This window comes from Chenopodium album, chromosome 1 (assembly GCF_948465745.1).
Source record: "Chenopodium album chromosome 1, dcCheAlbu1.1, whole genome shotgun sequence".
NCBI lineage: Eukaryota > Viridiplantae > Streptophyta > Magnoliopsida > Caryophyllales > Amaranthaceae > Chenopodium > Chenopodium album.
This window is the reverse complement of record NC_137834.1, coordinates 81509297-81529825: the sequence shown is the minus strand read 5'-3', so window position 1 is coordinate 81529825 and position 20529 is coordinate 81509297. Positions and strand designations below refer to the sequence as shown.

The 20529-nt window shown below is 35.1% G+C and overlaps 2 protein-coding genes across 3 annotated transcripts; both read left to right on the top strand.

The window, feature by feature from the left end:
- Window positions 1–1168: 1168 nt before the first annotated feature.
- On the top strand, window positions 1169–12416 carry LOC145614149 (ceramide synthase 1 LOH3-like). Of its 2 annotated transcripts, none has more exons than XM_081669261.1 (7): window positions 1169–1558; window positions 3301–3527; window positions 3619–3774; window positions 7620–7805; window positions 8640–8824; window positions 11786–11845; window positions 12060–12416. In XM_081669261.1, exons 1-6 carry the CDS (start codon window positions 1421–1423, stop codon window positions 11809–11811), a joined length of 918 nt encoding a protein of 305 aa, XP_081525387.1. In that variant the 5' UTR covers window positions 1169–1420; the 3' UTR covers window positions 11812–11845; window positions 12060–12416. The 2 variants fall into 2 exon arrangements, with proteins under 2 accessions (XP_081525387.1, XP_081525316.1); XM_081669190.1 differs by having other exon boundaries at window positions 11786–11852.
- A 3118-nt stretch (window positions 12417–15534) lies between these two features.
- LOC145614069 (uncharacterized) lies at window positions 15535–19212 on the top strand. Its single transcript, XM_081669085.1, has 2 exons — window positions 15535–15712; window positions 18129–19212. Exon 2 carries the CDS (start codon window positions 18155–18157, stop codon window positions 18959–18961), a length of 807 nt encoding a protein of 268 aa, XP_081525211.1. The 5' UTR covers window positions 15535–15712; window positions 18129–18154; the 3' UTR covers window positions 18962–19212.
- The last annotated feature ends 1317 nt before the right edge of the window (window positions 19213–20529 follow it).

The window sequence follows — 20529 nt, the reverse complement described above, 5'->3', positions numbered from 1 at the left end:
TAAACATATAATTAAAAAAATCGTAAATTTACTAATTAAATGTATTTTGTTATTTTTAATTATTATTAAAAATATTTAAGTACACAACCGCATGTATTATACGATTGTACCATGGTATAGTCGCATATTACATGCGACTGTACTATGGTACCCTCGCATGTAACATGCGACTATACCATGGTATAGTCGCGTATTACATGCGACTGTATCGAAAAATGAATAAAAAAAGGTTTGACACATACTTGACTCGACGGCGTTGAAGGTTCGCCATCCCCACCAAGTGCCTTCGATATGAATGCGGACCGACATCGACTCATTTTATTTGTTGGAAAGTACGATGTTGGTGGTCAACCATTGTGAATCTACAATGTTGGTGGTCAAGCTAGTTGTCAAGGTGGACCAGTCGTGGTGGATGGTTAGGTTTAGTGGCGGTACATGTGGTGGAGTTGACGGTCAAGGTGGAGCCATAGCTTGGAGGGTCATGGTTAGTGTAGTGGGTCAAAATTAGTGGTGGTTGAATAAGTATGTAATCTATACTAATATATTAAAAGGCGTTTCTAAAAACGTCTCTATGCCACGTAGACCCCCTCACTACGCCACGTCACTAACTCAACATCTTATTATGTCATGTCATCTACTTATTTCTCAATATGCCACGTCACCCGCACTACCAACGGTACTCCATGTTGTCTCAACTATATTAAAAAAATATATATCGATGAGAAGGTTCGAACACCTGACCTCTTTGAAGAGGTGTTATTTTTTAACCAGCTAGGCTAATAGCCAATTATGTTTTAATATTGCACACTAAATAATAGTATACAATAAAGAATTGAAAATTTGTACTTCATACTATTAAATGCTTTTAAAAATTAATACCCGGGCTACTCACTAATTTTCAAAATTAAAAGGGGCATGGAGGTCATTTAATACCATAACTTGAGTAATTGTATTGTGACAAATAGCAATTTCAAACATATACTCGTTAATCACTTTCTTCTTATAGATGAATTCAAAATTAGCTAAAATTGGTAGAAAAACTTTAACCACTCGATTTATCCCCCTAGTGCCCAGTTGGCCCATACCTTTATTTTAAAAGTTGTGTAAAATCAAAATATTTTATCTTTAAATCTTTATTCACTAGATTTATTTTGTCCAAATCAAAGTGGTACGTTTAAGGATGAATGATGATCAACTTTTTATGATAGCAGCCGAACTAGTAGCTTAGCCTAGCCAATTCTTCCACTACTCTGGCAATTTTGCAGAATTTGTAGAGAAGAGAGAAAAAGAAACAGAGGAGACGAAGACTTATGTCAGCCTTCTCTTCTTCTCTGAAGAACAACAACAAGAAAAGATCTCTCCTTTCTCTCTCTAAATTCTAGATTAGATTCTCCCCTAAATCTGATTCACAAAACTAATCATGGGTTTGATCGATTTCTTCACTTCCATTGATTGGCAACAAGAATCTGACCCCAGTTCTCATGATTTCATTGTTCTTCCCTTTTTTGCTCTATTCTTCCCTTCAGTTCGTTTCTTCTTGGATAGAGTTGTTTTTGAGGTATAATCTAATTTCTTCAATCTTTTCTCTTCAATTTTTAGTTTTATTGCAATGTTTTATTGTTTTTTTGTATTATGCTTTTGTCAATTGAGTGATTCATTGTATTGATTGATTGGTCTAAAACTACGTTATGATTGACATTATATGTTGGAACTACTGGGTTACTAATTTGATTGTTTTTGTGGTACGTGGTTTTTAATTGTCAGACCGTCTGATACAAGAATTTGCGGGTTTTTATTAGGGTGGTATTAATTGTTAGACCATCTGATACAAGAATTAGCAAGTGCCCTGAATGCCCAAACTGTCCAAGCATTTGTTAAAGTTAGTTTTTGTTGGCCTGGATTTTGTAAAGTGATGATTAAAATATAGAATCCTAAAGTAGTCTTTTGGTGTAAGATTATGTACACAACTTTATTACTACTCCAATTGTGTTATGCCAATTGCTGTAAAAGGTGTAATTTTATGGCCTGAGTGTTGAAAGAACATGTTAACATGTTTGTGTTTAACTGAATTATGGGTTGTGGCAATTCAGTTTAGTTAAGCATTGGTGGAATTGTTGCTCAACACTGGTTTGGATAACCATAGTGAAGGGAGTGAGAGGTGAAGGAAAAAGAGGGAAGGAAAAGTGAGGGGAGGGAGAAGGTGAACTTCCATTTTCATTCCAAATCTCTCCAACAATGGAGGGATTTGGTTTATTAAAAGGGGAAGGAAAATGGATCCTTCCAATTTCCTCCCCTTCCCTCCTTGCATTAGATATCCGAACAAAGGATGTCGCATCTCTCCATGTCTCTTCTCTTCCTAACCTCCATTTCTCTTTATCCAAACATAGACTAAGTTGACGTCGCCTAAAATTTCCTCTACCTCTTACGGGGATTGAATAAACATTTCACCCTCTCCGAGTCAGTTAGAAAAGCAAGGTCTTTATGTGATAACCCATGCTTTTGCTCTTCATTAATGTTGTAATGCCTTTTTGCAAGAAATGTAATTTCTCTAGCACAAAAATGATAGGGAGTGTTGCTATATTTATTGACTACTTTGTAAATGGAAAAACTAATATCAAGTTCAGAGTAATGGTCATCTTTGTTTGAGGCATCCTTATCTCATATTTTGTCATAGGATCATTGGCTAACCCCTCCTGTTTCTCATATAGGATTGAATATCAGGAAACAATGAAATTACAATGTATTGACTAAGGACTAGATGGATATCAATGCTATAAGTCTCATTGTGTCTAAATTTTAAACTATTGTAATTTGATCTTTGCATCGTCTGGTGATAGTGTACTTTAGGCTATTCAGAGGGGGGGGGGGGGGGGGGTTGGGGTGCCATGGTATGCTTTCTTCGACAACCATTTTCCGAACCTAAAGCGATAGGTTTTTGCTAGGCGTCTTGTCTAGATCAAACTTTACTGCCTTATTGGGATCTCAAATTATCTATAAATCTATAATATAAAATTTATAAAGGGCTTAGTAGCCCTCTTTTGCAGTTTTAGTCTCACTTTTACTTGGTCATCATTCTTATTTTATCACGTGGATCCAGACTTGCGATTCTGGAAATCATGCTATAGTGCAAAGTTAGTTGCTAGTGGTATTCTGTAGTTATGGGCTTGTAGTTCAATTTGTAAATTGAAGGGGTTTGATTTTGATTTTATCTTGTTAAGGCCTTCTGAGCTACTTCAGTATTTATGCTAGCATTCTACAGTTGTGTTCCATCTTGATCTAACATTTATTTATTTGGTGCAGAAAATAGGGAAAAGGTTGATTTTCGGAAAGAATTATCATATAAAAGATGGTGATGCTGATGGGAAGAAGAAGCTAAGAAAGTTCAAGGAATCAGCTTGGAAATGTGTGTATTATCTGTCTGCAGAAATTCTTGCTCTTTCTGTGACTTATAGTGAGCCTTGGTTCACCCAGACAAAATATTTTTGGGTGGGACCTGGTGATCAGATCTGGCCTGACCAGAAAACAAAGTAAGATACTTTACTCTCTTCTATGGCCACTTTTCTGCTTGCTTGTCAAAGCTTTATGTTGTATGCATTCTCTTATTGTGTCTCTATGCAGGATGAAGTTGAAAGGCCTTTATATGTATACAGCTGGGTTCTATACATATTCAATCTTTGCACTTATTTTTTGGGAAACAAGGCGCTCTGACTTTGGTGTTTCGATGGGGCATCATGTTGCAACTCTCATTCTTATTGTTCTGTCTTATACTGCCAGGTATATTTTCTGACAGTTTATTCCTTACATACATATTGCGTTTCAGACTGTTCAGTCTTATTGAAATGCAGTATCTTGATGGTTCTGTCACCTGGAAGGCTGGAATTATTTGCCAAATTATAATAACTTGGTTTGTTTTACAAACCACCTGTAGTTTATCACGTATATTCTTTACTAAAAATAAACCTGTGTTAATTAGACACTGTCACTTTTAGGTCAATATCACTGGGTTTTTTCATTATCTGTAGTCTTTAAGCATATCAGAAGGAACAATGTCATTTTGGCACAAATATAATTCAATCTTATTGATTTTGTTATTGGGTGGAATTGGAAAGATGGTAGTATATTAATATGTAGCTGAAGGAGGTAAGTTAAGGGTAGATTTGAACAAGATTACATCGCATTTAGTTCTTTAAACTGTACTTTTCGTATTGATATCTTTTTACATGCGTTATATGTCTTAGATGCATTGATCCACACCCCTCTCTGGATTACTTGAAAAAGGAACAGAAAACAAGAAAGGTTAAACTGCAGAAAGTAGATAAACCTAAACAATATTTTCCCAACTTCTGGATTTGGCTATGCCATTTTAATGCTGTTATTAAAATTCACAAGGAGCAATATTCCGTAAGTGATCAATGATGTATGGCCGTATGAGTGTATGGTCAAGTCCATCTTTCAGTCTCAAGTTTACTGCATATTTAGGAGCGATTCTGGTTATAAACAACAACAACAACAAAACCTTAGTCCCAAAACGATTCGTGGTTGTCTAACCTGATTCGTCATAAGGAGCAATTTCATATATTCTTGCTACTTTCAGGATATCTGCATTATCCCCCCCCCTCCCCCCAAGTCATCTCATTTACCACCATTTTAAAGTAATTATACTTCGTTGTTGTCTGAGCCATTGAGCTCCGCAGTACTCTGTGCCGTACTTTAAAGCTATATCTTTTGACTTGCAACTGCAACGAACTACATATTCTTCTGTGTTTAATTTCCAATTTGCTTTACTTTGATAAGTATAGTAACTGGTGCAAAATTATATACCTAGTTTTCTAGGGAACATATTACGCTTCTTATTCTTCACCTCTTTGTTGCTTACCTTCTCAATTTCTTGAAATGTAGTCCAAATTTGATAACAGTTTTTAATTTTTCTGCTTCTAAAGCATGTGCTTCCAAAATTGCTGCCTTGAAATTTCTGTACCAGATAACATCAATTTAAAATTTCATGCAATTGATCCTATTGAGTTTCATGCATAACAACTATCATTCATTCTAAAGATTTATATAAAAATGTGTGTATAAAATTCAAGAGTAGGCAAGTGACTAGCACTTGGCCAGTTGGCCCTATCTTCAAGGTAATGTAGCAACAAAACTACCATTGAACAGAAAACCTCAAATTCTGATGACAAAGCTTTCTCTTCATAATTTGTTAGTAATTTCCATCTAGTGGATGAAATTAAAGATGGGGTAAATGCCAAATTGGAGCAATGGAGCCAAAGGTTGGAATTTAGAGGGTTTAAGCTAAGTTGGAGTAAGACTCAATATTTGGTATGCCGCTTTGGTACTCAAGAGGAGGACAAGTAATGATGTGGTGAGTTTGGATGGAAAGGACTTGACCATGAGTGAATGTTTTAAATATCTTGGGTCGATCATCTAGAAAAATGATGATGTTGATCAAGACGTGGCGCACAGGATTAAGTCAGGGTGGCTTAAATGGATAGCGGCCACGAGAGTGCTATGTGACCGAAGCCTTCCCTTGTAATCGAAGGGAAAATGCTATGAGATCAGTGTTGCTTTATGGTACCGATTGTTGGGGCTTCTAAAAAGGAGCATATAAAAAAGATGAAGGTTATGGAGATGCGCATGTTAAGGTGGATGTGCGGGAACATTCTAAGAGATAGAATAAAAAATGAGGTTATTTGCAAGAAAGTAGGCGTGACAGGCATTGCAGACAAAGTAAGGGGAATTGTTTGCGTTTGTTTGGACATGTTAGGCGGAGACCCGTGGGTGCACCGGTATGAAGAGTGGAAGAGTGGGACCTGGAGGGGTTGGGGAGAGGGAGACCAAAAATGACTTGGTTGGAAGGAGTTAGGAAGAATATGAAGTATATGGATTTGCATGAGGATGAGACATTGGATCATAACGAATGGAGTAGGAAGATTTTTTGTCAATGACTACACACAATAATCACTTTTGGTTCATGTAGCCGACCCCACTTATGGGATTAAGGCTTTGATTGATTGATTCCATCCACATGCATCACTAGATTGAAAAGAAAATTTGCTTTCAAATTTCAATTAATGATGCTACAACTTTTATGAACAAAGGCATATACCGTGCTGACTTGATACTCTCACGACAGGAGTTTCCATGAGTTGGAAATGGGATAACAGGTTATGAGACTTACGACCCTCCCAATTGAAGGTCAATGAATTCAGGGTCTAAGTGCTTGATCTTTTTTTGAAATTGTTGATAGATGCCCCCACTTAAAGCTTCTCACAGACATTTTCTACTTGTCTTTCTCTCCAGTCTTTTCTCTCTTTCTTTGATTATAGTTAGGCAATTATGGGGTTAGGGAAAAGGAAGAATAATATTGTAGTGAGGATCTTATGCAGACTCAGCTATCATAAGGTAAATGGCTGTGATATTATATTATTATGCTGGGTTTTAAGGTACTTATCTCCATCAGCACCAGTATGCCATTTTGTTTCCATCCTTATTGTCCAAGGCAACAGAAAAAGATTGGAATTTCTGACCTAACCCAATGAAGTTTCAAATGAAGAGAAACTCTAATACTCCGTAGCTTTTAATTTCTGTACTAAAATCTATCTTCTTGCTTCACTGAAATTCTTTAGCTGATTATTCCCCTTGGCTGCTACCTTGGAGAAAGGTGATCTTTAGCTGGAGCTGCAGGCATCAAATATCCTTGGTAGGAAAGAAGTTCTAATATGAATCTGCTTGAATTCATAAACTCAAAGCTGAAAATCCATTGACCAATTCTTATGAAATCTTTCCAGCTTAACGATTCTTAATTTTTTTATAATGAATAATCTGCTTTGATGACTGACCCTCACAGCATAAAACCAACTTTGCTTTTAAAAGGAGGTTTTTGCTTGAACTTTGCCACTCTCTCCACTAAATTCCCTGACGATTAGAAAGAGTTGGCAATTTTAGTGAACTTTGCCACTCTCTCCACTAATCTTAGCATTTACTTTTACTTGTATTAATTTACTCAATTTTGTTTTATAAACTGTATTGATTTCTTTGCTAAAGTTTTCTCAACCCAATATGTTTTTTACTCACTTGTTTTTATCACTCATTTAAAACTTTCTTACATTTTATTCTTTGATACTTTTTTAAAACTCTCTTAAATTTTACTTGGATGCTCATTTTTTTTCTCTGTTTGTACACCTTTTTTCAAACTGGTCATCTTGTTATGTCCTTTTTTCTGTCGATGTTCCTTATGAAGATTCGTGTTAGCCAATCTCAAATCATTTTGGGACTAAGGCTTTGTTGTTGTTGTTGATGATGATGATGTTAATACTTGTCGTAGTATATACTATATAGGAGGCATTTGTTTTAGCATGAATGAAGTGGAATTTAAATATGGCTTCATCATAAGCAACAGTGCTCCATGCTGCTATTATGAAATAGTAACATTATCATTATGTGCTTCAAAGGGATTACCATCTTGTAAACATTGAGAATTAATTATATCAGGGTATCTTAATATGAATGTAGTAAATACAGCTTTGACTACATTTTAGTTGTGCTTGAGCATGCAAATCTCATGTTTTTGTGCCAATTTATTTATTTATTATTTATTTTCCTTGAATGTGCAGATTTGCTCGAGCTGGTTCGATGATCTTAGCTCTCCATGATGCAAGTGACGTGTTTCTTGAGGTTGGGAAGATGTCGAAATACAGTGGTTTTGAAGCAATTGCTAGCGTCTCTTTCATTTTCTTTGTTATATCCTGGATCTTGCTCCGCCTCATATACTACCCGATTTGGATTCTTTGGAGTACAAGGTTAGTTGTTTGACACATTCACTTGTTTATGAAAACCAGTCTTCTTTACCTCACTTCATAAACTTGTTCTTCTCATAATCAGATCAGATTAACCAGACCAAAAAGAATCACACCAGAGCTTCAATCTGGTTTAGTTATTACTAATTTATAGTTGGGTAATAATATAAATTGTGAATATTAAAAATTTGGATTATACATACACGAATCCAACATGATCCCACTTGATAATGTTTTTTTTTGTCTTTCTTTCTTTTTCTCTTTATATACGAGTGTAAATGGTCAAAATTTATTTAGACCTGGACATCAGGTCAGAAAAAACCAAAGCAGTATGATTCAGACCAGTCCAGAATCAGGACACCTTATTTAAGGTGAAGAGTACATATCCTTAATTTACTGAATTTAAAACCTCTTGACCTATAATTATGAATTTATGATTGAAGTTCAATGGCCTGCATTTTTTCTGGACAAAGTAGCCAAGTCATTCACCCTTTTTTTTTTTTTATTGCTCTAGCTCTGTCTACTTTTTTCTCTGATTGTTTAAATTTTGAGATTCCTTGTTTTCTAACTTATAAAGATTATATCTGGATCACATATTCTGGGCTGAAGGCAGGAATATTACTGAATCTTTACTATTTAGTATTTTCATATATTCTGAAACTGTTTCCTTTAAGGGGCTTTTGTGAGATGTCTTCTTTATTGAGGGTAAGGGGTGCATGTTGTTGCTGCTTTGTTATTGTTGTAGCTGCTCTTGCTCCAGGCTTCCAGCTTCTTCGGTTTCTTGGTTATATCCCCTCCTATATATAGTAAATACATGTCTTCTCTTTTGTATGACAGCTATGAAGTTATCCAGTCAGTTGATAAGTCGAAACATCCAATAGAGGGACCTATTTATTACTACTTGTTCAACACTCTCCTGTATTGCTTGCTTGTTCTTCATATTTATTGGTGGGTGCTAATGTATCGAATGCTTGTGAAGCAAGTCCAAGCTAGAGGTCAGCTAAGTGACGATGTTCGTTCAGGTAAGCTTCTTGCTAAATTTCTTAATCTAATTTTGCTCATTCTCTGAAACTGTAACCAAGCCAGTGTTTCTATGGTTCTATACTTCTATGCTGACTATCTATGATGAGCACCATAACAACCATCAGAGTTGTCTTTTTTTTTTTTTCTTTTTTTTTTTTTTTTTTTTTTTTTTTTTTTCCTTTTATTTTGTTCCCTGGAAAGCTTTTGAGAATGACAACATTCCTTTTGGTGCGTAGAAAATGGAACATAACACTTATGAAAAGTAGTAAAAGTGTAAAACACTTGCAGATCTGTGTTATCTCGCATTTAATTATATTAAGAAAAGAACGTCTCTCATTCTTGTCCTTGTATTCTTTGTCTAAAATTTTTCACTCAAGGTTTTGTGTTATTATGCATTTATAAATATGAAGAAGATACTTCTTTGCCATGTTCACCTCATTCTTCTACTTGAATGCCTTAAGGCATGTGTGTTCACCTTATTTTACTTATTTTAGGCCTAATAAATTCAGATAAGTTAAGTTAAGGCCCTGTTCAGTTCACCTTATTTCCACTTATTTCAGGAAAAATAAGTTCAGATAAGGTTTAATAAGTTCAGGAAAAATAAGTTCAGATAAGTTGTGAGAAGGGTTCATCAGGGCTACCCAAGTTCAATTTATGACTAAAATAAGTTCTAATAAAGACTAATAAGTTTAGATAAATTAAAATAAGTTCAGATAAATTCAGACAAGAGGTGAATTGAACGCACCCTAAGTAGAAAAAATATTAGTCATAAGATGTTATCATGGGGAGCATGAGAGTTGTTAATGAATAGTCAAGAAATGTGACTTGTTTAGATTAAGATTATATTATGGGATTCATCTTTTTAGACTTCAGGTAATGTTTTGGAGTAACCCTGGAAGTCTGGAACCCTTAGTTATTTTTGAGTATGAAGCATTTTGATGATAATACTGGGTTAATGATAGTTTATGATGTTAAATGGATAATGTTATTTATCTTTTTATGTAACAATTGTTAATGCAGATGGTCTGTATCTATATATTTGGGTTCTTATTGAATGATGAATTGTCACCATAAAGTTCCAGTATGTGAGATTGCTAAAGTTTGATCAGTGAAATATCCCACAACCGATCAAATTTATACATATTACGTAGGTGGATAGGCATTTCTTACAGAGTTTACTGATTTGTCTTCAAAGTATTCAGAAATTTTAAATGAATCTTTACTAATCTTACATTTTATCAGGGAAAGTGATTTGGCTTCAGTGCACACTTGTAATTTAAAAAGAAAAGACTTTGTTATACTATTTTGTTCTCAGATCAGGAACTATACACATCTCATTTTACGTAGATGGACTATTGGACTCCTTACTATTAATTCTTTGCTTGTAGAGCACAGAGGTCTTTCAGGAGCATTTTGCTGATATTTAAACTGTGATTTGGAGGTCCAGTTTAATTCATTTTCCCTTTTGTGCTACTCATCCTTCATTTCAACTATTGACCATCAAAATCTTGCTTAGAAGCATGATAATGACACCTTTGACATATTTCCCGTCATTGACCTTTAACTCTTAATCTGGCAAATCAAGAAGGGTAAGGGCCGGGCCTGTTATGTTCTATTCAGTTTAGTTCAGCTCCAATTACTTCAGTTCAATTCCTAATTTCCTTCTCTCATAAACAATTCATTTCAGCTCTATTCAGTTCAGTTCAGTTCAGTTCAGTTGTTTTTAGTAAATCGGAATAGGCCCTAAGTCTGGGACTTTGGGGTGATTGACGAGTTGTAGGATTTATTGTTGTGTGATCTTATACTTCAGTCAATTAGATTGGCATTATTATTTGTGGCAAAAATATTGACCTTCTAAGGAGCATTTTAAGAAGACTAGTATATCAGGGTTGTGTCTGGAGATGAATGTGTGAGAACACCTTAAGGAATAATCTTGCACATTGCGTATTATAAAGAGATAATCAACTACGTTGGTTTAGGTCTTTTAAGGAATGTGGGATGTAAACTAGGGGATGTACCTGTAAGGAAGGTGGAGGATTGGGATAATGGAGATTTCAAGAGAAGTCAAGGGAAGTTAAAGATGACTTGATTTAAGGAAGTTTAAAAAGACATGAATAAAGTGGGTTTGCAAGAGAATTTAGTAGTCAAAACAAGCTGATGGAGGAAGACTGTATTTGTGGATATAGGGAATAAATTCTTGGTTCATGCAACCGACCCCAGCTATTTTAAAATTTTGGCTTTGTTTTCTTTCTCCTCTTAACTTGTTTCAATCCTACAAATGTCATCTATGCTCATCTAAATTCAGTTACTATGTACTCCCCCCGTTCCTATTTGTTTTTCTTGGAAGGAATGTCTCGATTACAATCAAATTGTGCACCAACTTATATAAAGAAATTTTATCATGTCATTATGTGGGTTCTTGTCAGATTCGTGAATCGTGAGACTCGTAACAAATGCATGATTAAAGTTGGCATTGAAAATATTGAAGGAAGAACAACAGAGAACGGAGAGAGTATCACTTCTGGAAAGGCAGTCTCTCTTTTTGACCAAAACACTTCCACTTACCTGCTTACCCACCTTTTATAACTTTCTAAACGATCCCCACGAATTTCCCCTTCCCTGATTATTGTTGAACAGATTGTATAGACCTGCCAAAGTTAGATTGCTTCTGCCCCACCGCACCTCAATTACTGCCTAGGTTCTTTCAACTTCCATTGTTTTCCCTACCTTCTCATGCCCTCCTCCTCTCGTTCCCTTTGATAGCGTAGATTGAGATGTTCAAAGCAAAATTATGAATAAGCTCCCACCACAAGGGTTTTTAATTTTGCATCGAAACTCATGCCACCAATGCAAATTATTTGTTGTATTCATCTTTAATATCAATTATCAAATCTGTCTGCATTTCTTGTTTGACTGTCACTGTCAACAATATTCTGATTGCTATTATTGTTATTCTGTAGATTCTGAAGACGAACACGAAGATTGATCTAAAAGGGATCATAACACCAGATGTTGCAGAGGTAGCATGTATGCTGAATTTCCTTTCCCTTTTCTCTCCTTTTTCTGTTCTCTTTAATTTTTGTGTGGACTTTGGGGAAGGACTGCCAATTTAGCTGTTCACCATCTTGCCTCATAGTTAAGGGCTTATGCTGTAAGCATATGTTTTTCTTCGAAAACCATTTTCTGCTTAGGTTATTATTTACTGACAACTTACAGTTTGCTATTCATGTACAGGGCATACTAAAGTGGCAATACGATTTGCATATTAGGCATTAAACCAAACTAATGTAACCCTCGACTTGAAGAGAGTTTGAGGCGCTGCATTCAAGGGATTCTTTTCAACAACTAGGGTTTCAAGATGTACCTTTCTTGTAATCTTTTGTTCCAACAGTTGAGCAATTCATAGCCAATTTTTTTTTTTTTTTTGTGATAGTTAACAGTTTTCCCACATATAACCAAAGATATTCGAGGTCTTAGCCATCTTGTGCAGTATTCAAGTGTAACATAATTTAGTGTACTCAAGGTCTCTGACATTCCAAGTAACTTAATTCTATTATTTGATATTACTGAATCGAATAAGATTGTTGGACAGTGTAAAATTGTAAATTGCTAAACTTCCGTCTTGCACTCTTGCGCTCTCTCTTCTATGTTAGTGAACCTTAAAGCAAGCAGCAAAGGTCGAGTATACTGATATGCATGCGTCTTGATAAGGTTAGTATGACAAGAATAGCTACCTAAGATGAAAGGGATTGCAAGATTAAAGGCCGTACAGGATGAAAAGTGCAAAGTTCTCTCTCTCTCTCTTAAAGGTAAGATGAAGGACCTTATCAAACTATCACCTTTTACAGGTCAAGTCATCTTAGCTCCGCAGGTCAACCCTTGAGAGTAGGGGAGAGGAGAGGGGAGGGGGGGGGGATAAGGGAATCCCTTATGATGTAGGAAATGTAGTTGGTATGACTTAAACTTGTGACCTTAAAGTTATAAGATAAGCAAAACCAAACTTTGCTTGGTACGAAAAGTGAAGTGTTTGGATCCCTAAAAAATTAGTCTCATGCACTTCTATTTATAGAATGCCTTGAAAAACGAGCCAAACCCCATTGATATCCTATATCAACAAGTTTTGTTGATATAATGACATTTCTGCAATTATGATACCTACTTTTTGTAATTTATTCATTGTTTAATACTATTGGTGAGCTGGACCCCGTTTTATGAGTCAAATGTGTCACGGTGAAGTTAACGTCGTCAAGTGTTTATTGTGGTCAATCCTTTGCTTGAAAGAAAAGAAGAGAGAGAAACAAATATACAGAGATAGAGGGGGTACTTTCATGGCGATTTTCCGATAGATCTGGTTTGATTTTCTGGTCGCCCGTTTGCAATGTTCGACCTCGGTATCCGAATCCCTCCTTTAACTGATTATTGTGTGGTCTGGGTTCGTGAAATCGACGTATCGGAGCTGAATTGAAGTTGTTCGTAATTGAAGATGGTGAAATGGGCTGAACAAAGTGAAACTACTGAGTGATTAAAGGATTGAAGGCTGCGAAATTGCTGAGTTATTGATGGTGGGTGAGCTAGAGCAATTTCAGAGATGGTGAATTGCAGAGCAATAGTTGACAGCTCTCCAACGTCGTCTGTCCTCGAAACGGGGTATTGTTCAACGGGATGTGTGGGAAGTCCTTATGTCGACGATTTTGCCCCTTATTTAATGACTGAAAAGACACTGATGCCCTTATATCAACAAGTTATGTTGATATAGGATATCAACTTGTATTTCCTCGCCACTGGAGTATTTCCTTAATTATTTGTTTATGTTTATATCTAGAAAGGTAGGTATACTCCTCATTTTCTAAATATAATAGTTCAAGAAAAATTGACCTATTTTTTTTAATAATTAATTAATTAATATAATATACGTAAGCATATCCGATAATGTATAGCATATTAGATTCTAACTAATCTGATCTCAAGTTTGAACAAACCTTAAGAGAAAAAAAAACTCTTTCGTTCCCAAAACTCAAGTTTGACACCTTGATTAATCTAAAACAATTCACTAACCTTAATGATTTAAGATTTTGGGAAATTCTCAATGGTAACACTTAACTTTTTAATTTTCTCAGTGGTAAATTGCAAAAAATTTTATTATCCTTGGTAAACTTTAATTTATTATAATTTTCAATGGTGAACTTAATGATAAATTTTAACTTAATGTTTAACTATAGTTAGTTTTTATTTTATTTATATTTTTTTTTACATTTATTTTAGATTTTTTTCTTTAAAAAAATACGCATCCCTAACAATTAGCCACTTCTCCCCCGCCCCACTCATGCGACGCCCAGCCTCCCCTTCGCCGGCGCACCGACCTCCCCCTACCGCACCTCTCTATTCCCCCTAAATCGCCAGCCCCTCACATAAGTGAGTGAAATCAACACCCTCAGCCCTAAAACCCCTTCCTTGAAATCCCAAATTCTAGATCAATCTCTCATCCCTAAATGAAATCAGATAATTGGGGCTTCGGGATGGTCGAAAATCATGGGTTTCTCCAATTCTCGAAGCTTTAGGTGCAGGAGGGGTGGGGAATCGCTACAATTGGTTGCGGAATTGCTGTTTGCGGTGGCGAATTGGTGATTGTGGGATGTAGAGGTGCGATTGGTGTTGCGGGCTATTGGAGTGAGAATTGGTGGTTGTTCGAAGGTGTGGTTTGGTGGCGAATCGATGTAATTAACGGTGTCGTTGGTGGGCAAAGCGGCGGTGAATTGGGTGAAGGTGGTAGTTGTGGTTGGTTGTTGTTGTATCTTTCGGTGGCTGATATTGTAGTGGCTGAATGGTGGCTGCTTTTTGTTGTTGTTATTGTGGGTTGTTGTTAGCAGGTGCAGTGGTGGCAGTTCAAAGGTTGTTTGGTGGTGTACCGTGAATGTGCAACAAGGTGTGGCAGGTGGTTAATTGTGGTGGTTGAAATGGTGGTTGTTCGGTGTTTGTGTTCTTGTTGGAAAGGTGAAGAGGAAGAAAGAGATGATGAAGATGATGATCTTGATGACGATATGTTGAGTTTGAGTGAGGTGATGACATTTTAGGGATTTGAGTATATTAAAGTGAGAATATTTTAGGATTTTTTTTTTATTATAAAAAGATGTTAACCATGGTTTAATATTAACTAAATTGCTTCATTAAGTTCACCATTGAAAATTATAATAAATTAAAGTTTACCAAGGATAATAAAATTTTTTGTAATTTACCACTAAGAAAATTAAAAAGTTTAGTGTTACCATTGAGAATTTCCCTAAGATTTTTAGCCATTATTGATAATTTGATATACATTTCTATACTTGCTAATGTAAATTTTTTTTTCAAAGGCCCACAACTGTTAAAAAACAAAACTCATTTATACGATTTCGTTTTTGCTCGCTTTGTATTTCAATTTCTAAATTATTATATGATGATTTTTTCATTTAAAAAAAAAATGTATATTCATGATTTTTTAACTTTCCAAAAAAAAAAAAAAAAAAAAAAACTTGCCGCACAAAAAAAAAAAAAAAAGCTTTTGAGAAAAAGGCATAAAACTACAGTAAGTCAGTAACAAAGTACTACCTCTGTTAACTTTTATTTGCAACTTTGGAATATTTTATATCTCACAAATAATATCGCAAAGTTGCAAATAAAAGTCAATAGAGATAGTAAAAGAAAAAACACAAAAAAGTTTGCAATTAAGAAATAGAGTAGCTACACTTTTCCCATCCCCAAAAAATACTCCAAAATAAAACATTAAACTCCGTACTCCATTTCCGTTCCACTTCCACTGAACTCTTCTACGTCGTCTTCTCTTTTCCGGCCGCCGTGTTCTTCTACTCTCCGCCGTCATAAGCACCGTTGAAAACTTACCCTAGCTCAAGGTATTTCTCTCTCTTCAATCTCTTTTCATTTTCAATTAATTCAGTATTTAAGGTTTTCAATGTTACCTCAATTTAACATTCACTGTTGTTTAGGTAGTTTCGATCTCAATTTTAGGGTTTTTTATGATTTGGGTGAAATCAGTCGATCAATTTATGTAAATGTTGTTTATTTTTATGTATCTTGAAGAAGAAGAAAGAGATGTAAACTTGATTTTTCTGATTAGGAAGATTGGGGTAATTCGTTGTTTTGATGATTAGTTTATTTTGAACAATTTGTGGTACAATGAAATTCAGGTAACACTAGAAAAAGTTTGTTTCAGCTTGAATTCAAATTGGGTATGTGTGTAAATAGGTTTTTCTTTATGCAGAAAATTTCTGAAATTGCGTTGAGTTTTAATTAGTGAAAGTAAAATGTTGGAATCTGTTGATGACAGAATGAAGGGTTTGAAATGAAATTAAGGGTTTATAAAAATGACCAGCCTAAGGCTTCCAAATCTCGAAATGCGCTTTTGATTGGGTTCCATGTGAGGTGGTTTAGAGGAGATATAAGAAATTTTAGAAGCGTTGAAGATGAAGTTTTAGAAGGTATGGAGTTATTATTTGTCTGCGTAGTTCTCTAGTCGCGTTGAATTACGGAGTATAATTACAATGAATGATCTCACCTTTTGTGTTTACTTTTGGAGTGAGTGTTGTTGGTGTGTTCCTACTTTTTTGATGAGGGTGATCAAGTTATAAGGAGCATATTGATTTGTACACACACAATATAAAGCATAATAATAGAAAAGAAAACAAAACAAAACCAGTATTAATTTCATCGTTGGTAGCCCTAGTGAGGATGATAGTGGCAAATGTGCTAGAATGAATGTTACCGTTGTCTTGTATGTAACGGTAAAGTTCACACGTGTTACAACATGCATTGCCATTTGCAAGTCTGGTGTTAATGTAGTGGTCAAGGATGTTGTAGGCCTGGAGGGTGGTATGTGTTTGCTCACAGATTCCTTTGCTCAAGTACACTTGATTTTTTCGACAGAATTTTCTCAATCAAATCCTTGTTAATTGGCTTCTAGTCTTCCACCAGGGTGATGTAGTGGGGGATTAAACATGTGCAGTCTGCACTAGCAAAGAGTCTATTCCCTAGGGCCTAGGTGCTTGATTTATTCTAATTAATTAATGAGATAAGTATGAGACATAATTCAACAAGATCATATTTTAGGCTGTGATATTAGGTTTGTTAAGCTGCAAATCTTCAAGGACATATAATTTTGATGAGAACTGCAAGAATTGTTGGAAAAAGAGGATGTATGGGAGAGATTCACTAGGCTATTTTGACTACAGCATTACTGACCGCAAGGTTCACTATCCGCTAAGTTTGATGAAGATACGATTACATAAAAGGTCCAGGGATGTGATAGTATATGTGAATTTATCCCTATTGGGTGGAGGTGCTGTTCTGAACAAATTGCGCAAGTTCACTGCTGTTCCTTTCAAGTGCCCCAACCAATAAATTCGTAAATATTGTGCCTTTCTAAGATGGTTGAAATTAGATAGTTATTGCTACAATGTAGAGTATCTTTTACAGATATGAACACAAGCTGCCTATAGAATTTATGAGTTCCTTAGATTAAGAATTTGTGTGTCATGACTTTATTGTTTATACCCCTTAAATATGGCTGCCTGCCTGCCATCAAACCAGAATGGATACTGGTTACATTAGACAAGATTTAGATATTCAGGACGTGAAGAATAATATTGAGATTTCCAAGGAGCAATCAAAAGCTTACTGCCCAAATACACTTTATTGATTGAGTCATTGAGGTTTATTTGGCTGTATTCTTCTCCCTGGTGTAGGTCAACTAAACAACTAGGTTTTGCATTCACAGTAGTTAAGGTATTGGGCTATATCTTCTGTGTTATTAGTCACCACTCACCAGCCCTGAACCCTGATAAGTTCACTCAGATCAAACAAAAGAAAAGTGTATTGGAAATTATAAACATTATGGTGTTATACTTCATCAGATGACTATTTGTGAAGTTATCCATTTTTAGACCTTGTCAAAGAATTTTCAGGCTCTATGTCTATGGTAATGTATGAAGTCAGTTATTTCAAAATGCTACGGAGTACAGATTAAATGATGATTTGGTGGAAGTAAAAAAATAAAGGTGTGAAATAGAAGTTAAGCTATGTTCGCTTATTCTAATTTAGCAAAGGTGACTACTTTATACAGTATGTATACTTTTTTAACGGTTGGAGGGATTATTATGACAAAAGGGAATGATTAATCTTTATTATATGACCATTGCTACTTTATAAAATCTGATTTATGCTATAAATTTAGTGCTTTATTAATTACTTTGATAAATCCCTTAGCCACTAAGTTTTTGAGCTTTGCTAACTTTCCAATGTTGCAATTTGCAGAGTGACCATTTCAAGTTTTATAAGGCATGGATGATGTGCTGACTGACATTCCCCCTCCTTCAAGGTTCTCTGATGAGGATCTCAACATCTTTGTCCCTCCATCTCCTTCACTTCCAACTCCATTCATCGTGCTCACAGATCCTTATACTAGTGAAACTCTTCGTCCTTCACTTCTTATCTTTGCCATTTCATCCCCATCTCTTCATATATTTCATCATGTGTCCTCTAAAAAACTCATAGGAACACTCATTCTCCCTGAAATTCCTTTCTCCGGAAACACCATTGCACCTTCTTTGAAGAATAAATCTTGCAATATTTACTCACTAAATGATACTGAAAAGCTAGTCCTCCTTGTTTGTGTACAGTTTAATGTACCTGCAGAGAGATGTCATGCTGTTTCAAAACTGTTTCTCACTGAAAAGATTGTTCCAGAGAGGGTATTGGTCTTAGATTCTGTTCAGATACAGAAGTTTCGTGGGAAGTTATCAAGGGATGATACTGTGGCCTACAAGCTTGAGACATCCTCGGAAAGAAAAGTTTCTGGTGAAGCCTCTAGTGGACCATCCCTTCTGAAGGACATGGACTACTTCCCATCAGGAAGTGTGGTGGACGGTCTTGCTGCTGCTCTGTTGGCCCGATGCCAGATCAAGAATATCCGAGGTATTTTGTGCGTTTCCTGGCCTGATTATGGTATACCTGTGATGCAGTTGGTTAGATCTCTTCTGGTAAAGGATATCTTGCCTGGTTTTGATTTCTCTTCTTCAAGCTATGAAAATGAGATGAAGTTTAGTTGGCTTAAGAATCCTCTGCTTGATACAGAGTTGTACACCTGATAAGGTTCATTGTAGTTGTGTTAGATATACTTCATATTTCCATCTAAAAGAAAGTCATTGAACAATTTTAAGCTTTAGGTTGAAAAATTATCACATTTTGATTTTTGAGGATACATCAAGTATATTATGCACTGGTAATGTTGCCATTTAGTCTTTTTGGCTCAGTATTTTATTAATTTTGCTTAACCTTTTAGTAAACTTTTTTGTCTGCAAAATTAAGAAAATGAAACAACGGAATATGATCCTAACAATTAGTGTGTAACTTCTATGCTTCTGGCTCCCTCCATTGGCACCGGTTTTTGGATGCAAATTCTCGGCTTCAGCTTTGATGACCATGGTCTAACAACCAATTAGTTTGACCATATTATTCATTCTCATTTCCTTCATCTTTAAGAGTTAACAGCTTAAGAAATTCGACAGCGAAAGCGACTTCTATTTGGGTTGCTTCTAGATAAACTCTTACGAGTATGTTTGAATAGTTCTACTCTCTTAAAGTCTAATTGAATTTTGTAGTAGTAAAAGGATGAATATGATAGGAACAGCAGGATTGATTTCCACTAGCAGAGCAGTCAGGTGACCTAATTTTGGGAATCTATATTTTCAGCTAAGTACTAGTTTTTCTTCACCATAATAGTACGTCTTTTACTTAGCTAACTTTCCTCTCAAGAAAAGAATAGATTCAATGCTAATTATTGGTGCCTTAAGCTGGTACAGTAATGAACCAATGAAAAATAATCACACAAAATGAAAAAATACATCCAAAATCCAAGTTAGGTATATTTGAAATTTGGAGTTAAGTCGTTTCAAAAAAAAAAAAAAAGAAATTTGGAGTTAAGTATGAAAGAAGAATTTATAGATAACAAGGCGGTGAGACTTTTAACTTTAATAATTTTCTTTCATCTTTGATTCAAATCTATATTAAGCATTTTTACTGTCTTTAGAAATTACTCATCATTTTTTTCGACCTCTTATTTTTTGATACAAAAGTAATGTTCATAGTTGAGTACTTGAGTTATTAACTTAACATGTTTTTTATTCATTAAAAAGGTGTCCCGTGATATTTGTACTTTCTTATGAACGGTTTTTAATACTTTGTATATATGTTACAGAGTAGTATATATGGAGTACTTCATATAATATTCTACTACACTTAAAAACCCTATCTTACATAAAAAGTTCTAGATCCCATGATTATGAGATGGTAAAGTTGAGGATGTGAAAACAACCTTTTTATTTAGCAGTATCAACAAAATTTATTTCAAATTGAGCGCGAATTGAGTACTCATGAATCAGGACATAATTTCTTGAGTTAACACCAGTATATTACAATATTAATTCTATAAAAAAAATTTGAAAGTAATAGAACTCTTCTTTGTGTTTAATAATTTCACACCGTACAAATAGAGCAATTTAACTCATTTGCATCATATTTTCATGCAAAATAAAAACACTGAAGTAGAAGTAAGTTCTATGGAGTTATTAAAAATAAATAAATTAATTAATTAATTAAATTCAACTTTAATTAGTCAGTGATACTTCAGTGATTCAATAACCTTTTTCACATGATC